The sequence below is a fragment of the Gekko japonicus genome, unplaced genomic scaffold (assembly GCF_001447785.1).
Source record: "Gekko japonicus isolate JY-2015 unplaced genomic scaffold, Gekko_japonicus_V1.1 scaffold4920, whole genome shotgun sequence".
Lineage (NCBI taxonomy): Eukaryota > Metazoa > Chordata > Lepidosauria > Squamata > Gekkonidae > Gekko > Gekko japonicus.
The window spans coordinates 28,628-39,706 of NW_015160982.1; the positions used below are offsets into that span (position 1 = coordinate 28,628).

Here is an 11,079-nt window from a genome sequence, read left to right on the forward strand (position 1 = left end):
TATTTTCAACAGGGGAACCAATCTCTATAGTCTGAGGATCAACTCTCATTCCAGGAGATCTCCAGCCCCCACCTTGAGGCTGGCAACCCGAAAGGGCTGAGAGAGCTTTCTCGAGAACTGCCCCTGAGAGAACTGCTCTGAGAGAACTTACGACTGGCCCAAGGTCACCCCAGCAGCTGCATGTGGAGGAGTGGGGAATCAGACCCAGTTCTCCCGGTTTAGTGTCCACGCTCCTAATAACCACTACACCAAACTGTGGGGGGAGGGGGGGTTACATTGGAATTTAAAACAAAAAAGATCAAATAGTCCTACTAGCGTCTCCTGATCGAACCCCCATGTTGGCTAAAAACCCTTGTGATCTCTAGAACAAAGAAAGAGGAAGTTCCTACAAACTTCCTACGTGGCTAAAAGTAGATAACTGTCTCTAAGTTATCGATAGGGAAATTGAGATCCCCTTACTTAGAATACTACCAACCACTTCTCTACGAGGAACTTCTACAGGAAGCCTAATAGGCTATATGCTAATTAACTACTGGTTCTAAACCCAAGCAACAGATTAACTCTTTCATGGCACAAGGGGAGGCACTTGTATATTCCAACAAACTATCTTATGTTCTGATAGGATTTCCATCAATTCGTGGAGGATAAAGTCTATCAATGGCTATTAGCCACAGTGGCTGACGGGAACCTCCACATGCAGAGGCACTAAGCCTATGAATTCCAGAGCCAGGAGGCAACATCAGGGGAAGGCCTCGGCATCTATGCTCCAGAGGAACTCGTTGGCCAATGTGTGAGACAGGATGCTGGACTAGATGGACTATTGGTCTGATCCAGCAGGGCTCTTCTTATGTTCTTATGGAGGCCTCGGCCTCTGTGCCCTGTTGCTGGACCTCCAGAGGAACTGGCTGGCCGCTGTGTGAGACAGGATGCTGGATTGGATGGACCCCCACTGGTCTGGCCTGGCAGGGCTCTTCTGATGTTCTTGGAAGCAGGGCTGTGAAGAGAGAGCCCAGTGTGGATCTCTGCCTCCTTTGGAGACCTCAAAGTTTGACCCCAGCGGCAGAAAGAGCTGGCATTTGAACTTCAAGCCCTGCAAAGTGGGCAGGGCCCCAAATGTGGCCCTCAAATGAAGGGGGGGGAATTGACCACCTCTGTTCTACAGACAACTCTCGTGCCTCCCTTCCCACCCAACAGGGCCGCCATAGAAGAAAGATACGGGAAGGATCTTCTTGGTTTGTCGAGGAAGAAACCCTGCGGGCAGATGGAGCTGAAGTGAGTGGTCGGTTTCTTAAAATCTCTCTCTCTCTCTTTTAACTTATACCTGACAGATTAGAGTCCGTGCACTTAACCACTACACCAAACTGGCTCTAAAACTTTGTCGGTCTTAAAGGTGCCCCTAGACTCTAAATCTGTTCTACTGCTTCAGACCAACGTGGCTGACCCCCTGGATCTGTCTATCAGGAAGAGTTGTGGGTGCTCAGCTCTGAAACACACACCCTTGTCAAAAGATTAAGCTTTTGTCTGTCTGACAGGCAACGCCCAGCACAGGTTCCAGGGAACAGCTAAGCCGCAGCTCCATGCTGAAGCTAGTACGTTTCTAGTGCCGTGCTCTCCATAGGCTGAGTCCTCCAAGGTCACGGAGTCTGGGTGACCAGAGTGACTTCATCGTCGCATGGAACCCAGTTGAAATCCACACCCTGCCTCGCCTACCACTGCACGCACTCAGCATTTATTGTCACCCAGGGCTCATTTCCTGCAGGAGCGCACAGGAGCAGATCTCTGGCAGTAAAGAGCCCAGGGGGTGGGCACATGCAACAAGCCCAACCCCCTGCTCCCAGCAGCCCTCAGTCAGAGCAAGAAGCAGCCAGGGAAGTTGCAGAGCCCACCCCCACCCCGACCCGCCTTCAGGTACAAGCTCTCCCTCCTCTGTGAGGGCAGATCTGCGCATTCCCCCCCCCCATATCTAGCTATCCAAAACAGTCCAGTGGCAGCTTTAAGACCAAGTTTTGTTCAGGTACAAGCTCTCCCTCCTCTGTGAGGACAGATCTGCACGTTCCCCCGGTGTTGCCTTCTGACACACTTCCGCTGATGTCAGGGGGTGTGGCATATGCAAATGAGTTACGCTAATGAGTTATGCTAATGAGCTCCTGCACCTCTTTTTCTACTAAATGACCCCTGTTGTCACCCGAGTTCCTAGGGCCCAGCCTCCAGGTGGGGCCTGGAGTACTCCCGGTACTACGACAGATCTCCCGACGACAGCGATCAGTCCCCCTGGAGAAAATGGCAGCTTTGGAGGGTAGACTCTATGGCCTCGTACCCTGCCAAGGTCCCTCCCCTTCCCAAACCCTGCCCTCCCAAGGCTCCCCTTCCCAAATCTCCAGATAGTTTCCAACCCAGAGCTGGCAGCGCTGGACCCAGTTCCCCTCCTGACCTTTTTACGGTGGAATTTTTGCTTCTCCCGGAAGTCTTCCATTTTCTTCGCTTCTTCCCGGAGCACCTGGGCCAGCTGGATATGGCTCTGGCCGATACTCTCCACCTCTGAAAGCAAGAAATGGGGCAAGGTTGAAGCTCCAGGAAGAAAGGGGCATTGTAACGGTGCTTCATCCTAGCAAACAACTCGGGTAGGGAAGTTGGTTTTTTCCCCTCTCTCTCTCTCCTCCCCTCTCTTTTTGCTATTTTTACAGCAGGGAAATTGGAGCTGGAAAACACCAATTTTCCCCAATCAAATAAATCTGGGAGATAAAATCTGGACTCGAGGTAAAAGTGAATACTTTGTTAATAGCAGGGGTCATTTCCTGCAGGAGCGCGCAGGAGCAGAGCTCCGGCAGTAAAGAGCCCATGTTAATTCTGCCTTTCCACCCAATCAGGTTACTCAAATGTCCTGACAAGTTTAAATGGACACTTAGAAATAAAGAGTGAACAAAGTCTTGTTCTCACGGGGCGATTCTGCATTGGCTTTTCCCTCTGTTGTTTTACCAGACTCACAATGGAAAAGAAATTCCCCTCTGCATTGTATGCTGCTTTCACTTTCTTTGATCATTGGATTTTATGGTACCCTCTACATTGCATGCCGCTTTCACTTTCTTTGATCATCGGATTTTATGGTACCCTCTACACTGCATGCCGCTTTCACTTTCTTTGATCATTGGGTTTCATGGTACCCTCTACGCTGCATGCAGCTTACACTTTCTTTGATCATCGGATTTCATGGTACCCTCTACGCTGCATGCTGCTTACACTTTCTTTGATCGTTGGATTTTATGGTACCCTCTACGATGCATGCCTCTTTCACTTTCTTTGATCATTGGATTTTATGGTACCCTCTACACTGCATGCCGCTTTCACTTTCTCTGATCATCTGCTTTCATGGTACCTTCTGCATAGGTTTATGGCCATTCAGGGGTGACATCGCAGTCAATATGGCATTGGCCCGGGGTTTTGGAATGTGGTTTGGAGTGGCAGAAACATTTGAAGAAAGTTTCAGGAAGGCGGCCATGTTGACTTGCAGTAGAACAGCTGGACTCCAGCCCAGCAGCACCTCAGAGACCAACAAGATCTCCAGGATACACAGTGTTCCCTCTAAGCTGAGTTAGTGTGAGCCAGCTAACAGTTTCTTAGCCTCCGGCTCAGACATTTTTGTCTCAGCTCAAAAAGCAAACTAATTGATGCAGCTCCAGAGCAAACTAATTGATGCAGCAGCTAAATCGCCCACTCACGACTTTAATGCCAGTAGCTCACAAAGTAGAATTGTTGCTCACAAGACTCCCCAGCTTAGAGGAAGCGTCGGATACAGCCTTTCAAGAGTTAATGCTTCCTTCGTCAGTTACACGTCTTGTATCAGACAAAAGGCGCTTTGACTCTCCAAAGCGTATACCCCCAAAATCATGCTGGTCTCTAAAGGTGCTCCTGGATCCCAACCTAGCCCTTTCCCCATATGTTCCCCAAAGGTCACTGCGATCGGGGACCCTGAACTGGCTGCCCCCCCCCAAGCTTCAAGGAGGCCAGACTGGTGGCAACTAAGGCCAGGGCTTTTTCGGTGGCGGCTCCACTCTGGTGGAATGAGCTCCCGGAAGAGACTAGGGCCCTGCGGGACCTTTCACAGTTCCGCAGGGCCTGTAAGACGGAGCTCTTCCGCCAGGCTTTTAGAGCCGCCACCATTAACAACCACTAACCCCTCCACTGCCAAAAATTAATACCTACTTTGGCGGAGCCCTGGCCCGTAGGTCCCTCAAACACAGCCCGTGCCAATTACCTGAGATAGCCGCAGAAGGCCGAAGACCCAATTGGGATAATGAGGATTGTTGCTAGCACTTTATCTTGTTTGAATTTTAATGTCGTATTTATTAATCTATGTGATTTTGTTATGATTGTTATGATTGTTTTATGCAAATTTTAGTGTTGTAAGCTGCCCTGAGCCGGCGTCGGCCGGGAGGGGGCGGGATAAAAAAATGAATAATAAATAAATAAAAATAAAAAATAAACTGCTACAAGACTCCTACTAAGACTTCCTTTTGGTAAACAAATTTTATTTTCTCAGGAATACAACATATAAAACATTTCATTCTATCAATTGTCTACCCCATTCCCAGTTCCTCCCCTCCCTCCAATGGCTTCCCACAATGCTTCCACCCCTGCTCCAAATTACTTCATATCATCAACAATATCAGTTTTTCATCATTACAATCTAAAGATAACATCGTTTGACTTAATATTGATCTAAACATATTAAGTTTTGTTTCACATCCCAGTTCTTTTCCAGATAAATTTTAAAATCATTCCATTCTCCAAAAAACTCATCGTCTTCTTTGTTATTCAGTTTTTTTGTAATCTTATCCATTTGTGCCATGAACAGAACTTTTTGTATCCATTCTTCAACCTCTGGTACCTTTTCCGTCTTCCAAAACTGAGCATAAATCATTCTCGCTGTCACTATCAGGTACCAGAGTAAAGTTTTTTTAGTCGTATTGACTTCTTCCATTTTGAGTCCCAAAAGCAGAATTTCCGGTGCTTTTTTAAAAGAACATTTCAGTATTTTTTGCATTTCATTGTGGACTTTTGTCCAAAAGTCTACAGCTTTCTCACAAGTCCACCACATATGATAAAATGAGCCCTCATGCCTCTTACATTTCCAACATTTGTTTGACATATTTTGATTCATATTTGCAATCTTCTTAGGTGTCATGTACCACCTATACATCATCTTATAACAATTTTCTTTAACATTAGTACATGTCGAGATCTTAATAGAGTTTTTCCACAAATATTCCCAAGTTTCCATATCCACTTCCTTATTCATATTAATAGCCCATTTTAACATTTGTTCTTTAACAGTTTCATCTTCAGTATACCATTTTAACAACACCTTATACATTTTAGAAATATTTTTTCCTCCTCCACTCTCCCATACCTTTTCAATTTCATTTTTTTCCTCTCTAAAACCATAGTTTTTTTTGTCAGATCTAAAAAGATCATAAATCTGCATATATTTCAACCACTCATATTCATATTCAATTTCATTCTGCTTTTTCATTACCCACTCTGTTCCCTCTTTTTTAATTAAATCTCTATATGGCAACCAGTCTCTACCTCGCTGTCTTGAGTAAGATATCAACACTTCTACTGGTACAATCCACAATGGTCTTAAGTCACTCTGGTACTTCTTATATCTTGTCCATACCATATACAAAGCTTTTCTCACCAAGTGAAGTTTAAAAAAACTGTCCATTTTTATCTTGTCATACCATAAATATGCATGCCAGCCAAATCTACAATCATGCCCTTCCAACCCCAACAATCTGTCATTTTCAAGCTTCACCCATTGATCCATCCATGTTAGACAAACCGCTTCATAATATAGTCTAAGATTTGGCATTTGTAGACCTCCTCTTTCTTTGGCATCACAAAGTATTTTCATTTTGATCCTTGGTTTCTTGCCTGCCCAAACAAATTTTGACAACTCTTGTTGCCACTTGGCCAACAAATCCGTTTTATGCAGAATTGGTATTGTTTGGAACAGGAACATCAAACGTGGTAGGACATTCATTTTTATAACTGATATTCTTCCCATCAGTGATAAGTTCATTTTATCCCATTTCTTAAAATCTTGAGTCAGCTTAGTCCATAATTTCTCATAATTATTCTTATATAGGTCTATATTTTTTGCCGTTAATTCAATTCCAAGGTATTTTGTTTTTTTAACTACTTCACATTGTACCAGTTCTTGTAGTTCCACTTGTTTTTGTTTGATCATGTTTTTACATATAAGTTTTGTTTTATTCTTATTTACGTAAAAGCCGGCCAATTCTCCAAACTCCTTTATTTTTTGAAAAAGCAATGTCAATTTTTCTGTTGGGTTTTCCACCATAAACATTACATCGTCTGCAAATGCTCGATATTTGTATTGGTGTCCTTTATGTGTCAAGCCCTTTATTTCTTGATCGTACTGTATTTTTTGTAAAAGTATTTCCAATACCCAGATAAATAATAACGGTGATAACGGACAACCTTGCCTTGTTCCTTTCTGTACTTTGAAGTTATCTGTCAGTTCTTTATTCACATTTATTTTAGCTCTTTGTTCAGAATAGATAGCTTCAATACAATTTCTAAAATGTTGTCCCGCTTCAATCTTTTCCATCATCTGGTGCATAAAATTCCAATTAAGATTGTCAAAAGCTTTTTCTGCATCAACAAACAGAAAAGCTACTTCTTTTTCTGGGTGCTTTTCATAATATTCAATTGCGTCCATTACTATTCTTACATTGTCTCTAATCTGCCTTTTGGGTAAAAAGCCCGCTTGATCTTCAGAAATTACCGTTTGTAAATAGTTTTTCACCCTTTCTGCAATAATTTTTGCAAAGATTTTATAATCGTTGTTCAAAAGAGATATTGGCCTGTAGTTCTTTACATTTGTTGAATCTTGTCCTTCCTTTGGAATCAAAGAAATAATTGCTTCTTTCCATGAGTCCGGCACCTTTTTGTTTTCTCTTATTTCGTTGGTTAAAGCTTCCAGGACCGGGGAAATTTCTTCTTTCATCTTTTTGTAGAATTTCGCTGTAAATCCGTCCGGCCCAGGCGCCTTCCCCAACTTTGTCTCTTCTATTGCCTTCATCACTTCTTCTTTTTGAATTGGACCATTTAATAAATCTTTGTATTCCTTACTTATTTTTGGTAGTGGAATCTCCTTTAAATATGTTTTAATCTTCTCAAGATCAACTCTAGTTGTTTGGAATAGTTTAGCATAATACTTGAAGAAACATCTCTTTATTCCATTAGGATCAACGAACTCTTTTCCATCTTCTATTATTTTGGTTATCATTCTTCTCTCTCTTCTAGCCTTAAGTTGCCAAGCTAAGTATTTTCCCGGTTTGTTCGCCCCTTCAAAAGATTTCTGTTGTAACTTCTTTAAATTCCAATACATTTCCTGATTCCAAGTCTCATTCAGTTGTTCCTTCAGCAACTTTAATTCTTTAATAATTTGCTTTTTTCCAGGCTTCTTTTTTAATTCCTTTTCTTTCTGAGCAATTTTTTCTAACACTTCTGTTTGTTTTTGAAGTTTTTCCTTTTTTTGCTTCACGTTTTGCGAGATGAGAATTCCTCTCATCACCGCTTTATAAGCATCCCATACAATCTGTATCGGTGTTTCTTTATTTAAATTTTGTTGAAAGAATTGTTTCGTTTCTTCCTTTAACATCTCAATTACCGTTTTCTTATCCAACAAGTCTTCATTAATCCTCCACAGAAAGGGTTTTTTCCTTTCTGTGGAACTCCATACCACCGGATTGTGATCTGAATTACATCTTGGCAAAATTTCAGTCTTATGTGTTTTCATTGATAATTCTTCAGACATCCAAATCATATCAATTCTGGAAAAAGAGCAATGTCTATTGGAATAAAAAGTAAAGTCTTTCTGCATCGGGTTCCATTTCCTCCAAACATCTTCTAATTTTTCTTGCTTAACTAATTCAAAAAAATTCTTTGGCAATTTTCCGCTGAATTCGTTGTCCTTTTGTGGTTTTCTGTCTAGACGATCTATTGTCCCATTAAAGTCTCCGGCCATAATAACTTGCTCATAAGTCAATTGTTGTAATTGGTCAGTTATATCCTTAAAAAATTTTTCCTTTGCTCCATTGGGTGCGTACACGTTGATCAACAATGTTTTTTTCTGCTGAATCATTAATTCCACACCCACGTATCTGCCATCTATGTCCTTAAAAATTTCTGTAGGTTGTAACTCCTTCTTCACATATGTCACAACTCCTTTTTTCTTGTTTGAGGCCGCAGAACAAAATTCAATTCCAAATAAAGCATTCTTTAAATATTTTATATCCTGTTTTCTAATATGTGTTTCTTGCAAGCATATCACGTTGCATTTCTGTTTCTGTATCCAATGATTGATTCTTTTCCTCTTGTTTGGTGAATTTAATCCATTAACATTCCATGACAACAATTTGTACTCCATTATGCGTTTTATTTTAAAGTTCTCCAAAGACGTCCGCATTGTCCGCCTTAAATTTATAAAAGTCCATCATCGATCTGATCTGAATCCTCCCACCTTGATACGTAAAGGATAAACCTTGTGGAATCTCCCATCTATATCTGATGCTCAAAGCTCTGAGTTTGTCCGCCAAGGATTTATACCTTTTCCTGTCTTGCAGTATTGTTCTTGGGAGTTCTCTCATCACCATAATTTTGTTTCCCTCTATTACAAAAGGGACGTTGAATTGCTTCTTGAATATCTCCTCTGTTATTGATCTTGTTACAAATTGTACAATTACATCCCTTGGTAAATTCTTCTTTTCTGCAATTCTGGAGTTCACTCTATAAATCAAATCAAAGTCTGAGTCCATTGACCCTTCCTCCTCGCCCAGAAAAGCCGTTATCACTTCCATCATTTTTTCTTTTAAGTTCTCATTCTCTGTTTCCTTAATGCCTCTGAATCTCAGATGAGTCTGCATCCTTCTGAACTCCATCATTGTCTCTGATCTTGTAATTTGTTGAGTCAAAGAATCTTGTTTCTCTTCTATTTTTTGTATCTTCTCCTCTGTCTCTGTAGTCTTGGTTGCATTTGCTTGAACATCCTTCTTAACTCCTTCCATTTCTTGCTTGATTGAAGTTATTTCTGTAGTAACCAATTCCTTCAATGCTGTTATGTTCTTCTCTTGGACTTCTTCTAGATGTTTCAGATGAATCTGAGTTTGCTTCTCCAGTTGGTCCCCCAATGTTTTTTCTATCTGCTCCCCCATGGCTTGTATTGCCTCTGTCATTCTCTTCTCCATTGCTTCCATGGAGGCCGGCTCCATCTTCACCACAGGAATGTTAAACAATAAGCGTTTTTACAGTTTTTAAAGGCTTCAATCAACTTTTTTCTCTCCGGAATCGGATTTCTGGGATTTACTATTCATTTTCCGCTCAACCGCTTAATTCAAATTGACTCCAAACTCAGTTCAGGTAAGCGGCACGTTTTTGTTATCTAGCACGTTCAAAACGGGTTTCGCATTGTTTCTTTTAACTCACAGTTGTTGTCCTTCTTCAAAGAAGTCTGCTGACGAAGAATTTATGCCGGTAATCCGGCTCGATCGGCCACTATAGAGTTGCTTGGCACTTGCCTTCTTCGTGGGAGGAGGTCAAAGCCCAATTCAGCTTCTTCCGAAGCTGGATTACGCCAACCTCACACTCCCTCTAGGGCGCTGCTGCCTGCTTGTCCCCCCCCCTCGCTGGGGAGTGATGCGTTGGGCTGTATATTGCCCAAACTGTCGAAAGTGGCCGTCGCTCGCTTCGCACGATCGCGAAACGCTTCAGTCCTCCATCTTAGCCAGACCGGAAGCCCTTAGCCAGACCGGAAGCCCTTAGCCAGACCGGAAGCCCTTAGCCAGACCGGAAGCCCTTCGCTTCAGTCCTCCATCTTAGCCAGACCGGAAGCCCTTAGCCAGACCGGAAGCCCTTAGCCAGACCGGAAGCCCTTAGCCAGACCGGAAGCCTGACTCCTACTAAGACTTCCTGAAAGCAGGAGAAACTCCTGCACTGCGATACCCCAGGACGGCCTAGGAGTTGGCGACTCTCCAAGAACCCACGCATCACACCCGTTTCTGAGGGGGGAAAGCGTTCTTAGACAACCACAGACTTCTGGGAAGAACCCTGCGGCTCCGTGACCACGACCTCCAGCAAGAGATGTGGCACATTGTGAAACGCGAGCATGACCGGGGTTGCGCCATTGCGTGTCCAGTGAAGGCTGACTCACAGTGTTTCTGTATCCTTATCAGCCAGCGCAGGTACATTAAGACCCTAGGTAGTCTTTTCAACAGATATCCAGGTCAGAAAGTCAGGGGAAAGTGCTAGGCGCAGGTCTGATAACATTCAACCCCAAGGTAGGGTTACCAACCTCCAGCTAGAGCCTGGAGATCTGCCACAATAACTGATCTCCAAAGCACACAGATCAGTTCCCCCGAAGAAAATGGCTCCTCTGGGCAGAGGACTCTATGGCATTAGGCCCCACTATGCCCCCCCCCCGGGTTCCACCTCCAAATCCCCAGGAGTTTCCCAACCCACAGTGGACTGTCGTGAGGATCTTTTTGATAAGGCTTGTTGTTGTTCAGTCGCACAGTCGAGTCCGACTCTTCGCGACCCCATGGACCAGCTCCCGCCAGGCCCTCCTGTCTTCCGCTGTCCTCTGAAGTTGGCTCAATTTCATGTTCGTTGCGTCGATGACACTGTCCAACCATCTCATCCTTTGCCGTCCCTGTCTTCTTTGACCTTCAATCTTTCCCAGCATCAGGGTCTTCTCCAGTGAGGGCTCCCTTCTCATTTGGTGGCCAAAGTATTTGAGCTTCAGTTTCATTATCTGGCCTTCCAGGGAACAGTCAGGGTTGATTTCTTTTCGGATTGACTGATGTGATCTTCTTGCAGTCCAAGGGACTCTCAAGAGTCTTCTCCAGCACCATAGTTCAAAAGAATCTATTCTTCGTCGCTCGGCCTTCCTTATAGTCCAACTCTCGCAGCCATACATGACTACTGGGAATACCATTGCTTTGACCATGCAGACTTTTGTTGGCAGGGTGATAAGGCATATGATTATATATTTAG

At 43.4% G+C, this 11,079-nt stretch overlaps 1 protein-coding gene across 1 annotated transcript in view; it reads right to left on the reverse strand.

Moving 5' to 3' along the window:
- PSTPIP2 (proline-serine-threonine phosphatase interacting protein 2) overlaps window positions 1-11,079 on the reverse strand; it is a gene marked incomplete at its 5' end in the record, with an annotated part of 45,296 nt that overhangs the window by 28,589 nt on the left and 5,628 nt on the right. Inside the window, one exon of the mRNA XM_015425546.1 lies at window positions 2,432-2,538. Coding sequence (XP_015281032.1) covers window positions 2,432-2,538 — 107 coding nt within the window. The remainder of the gene's footprint in view (window positions 1-2,431; window positions 2,539-11,079) is intronic.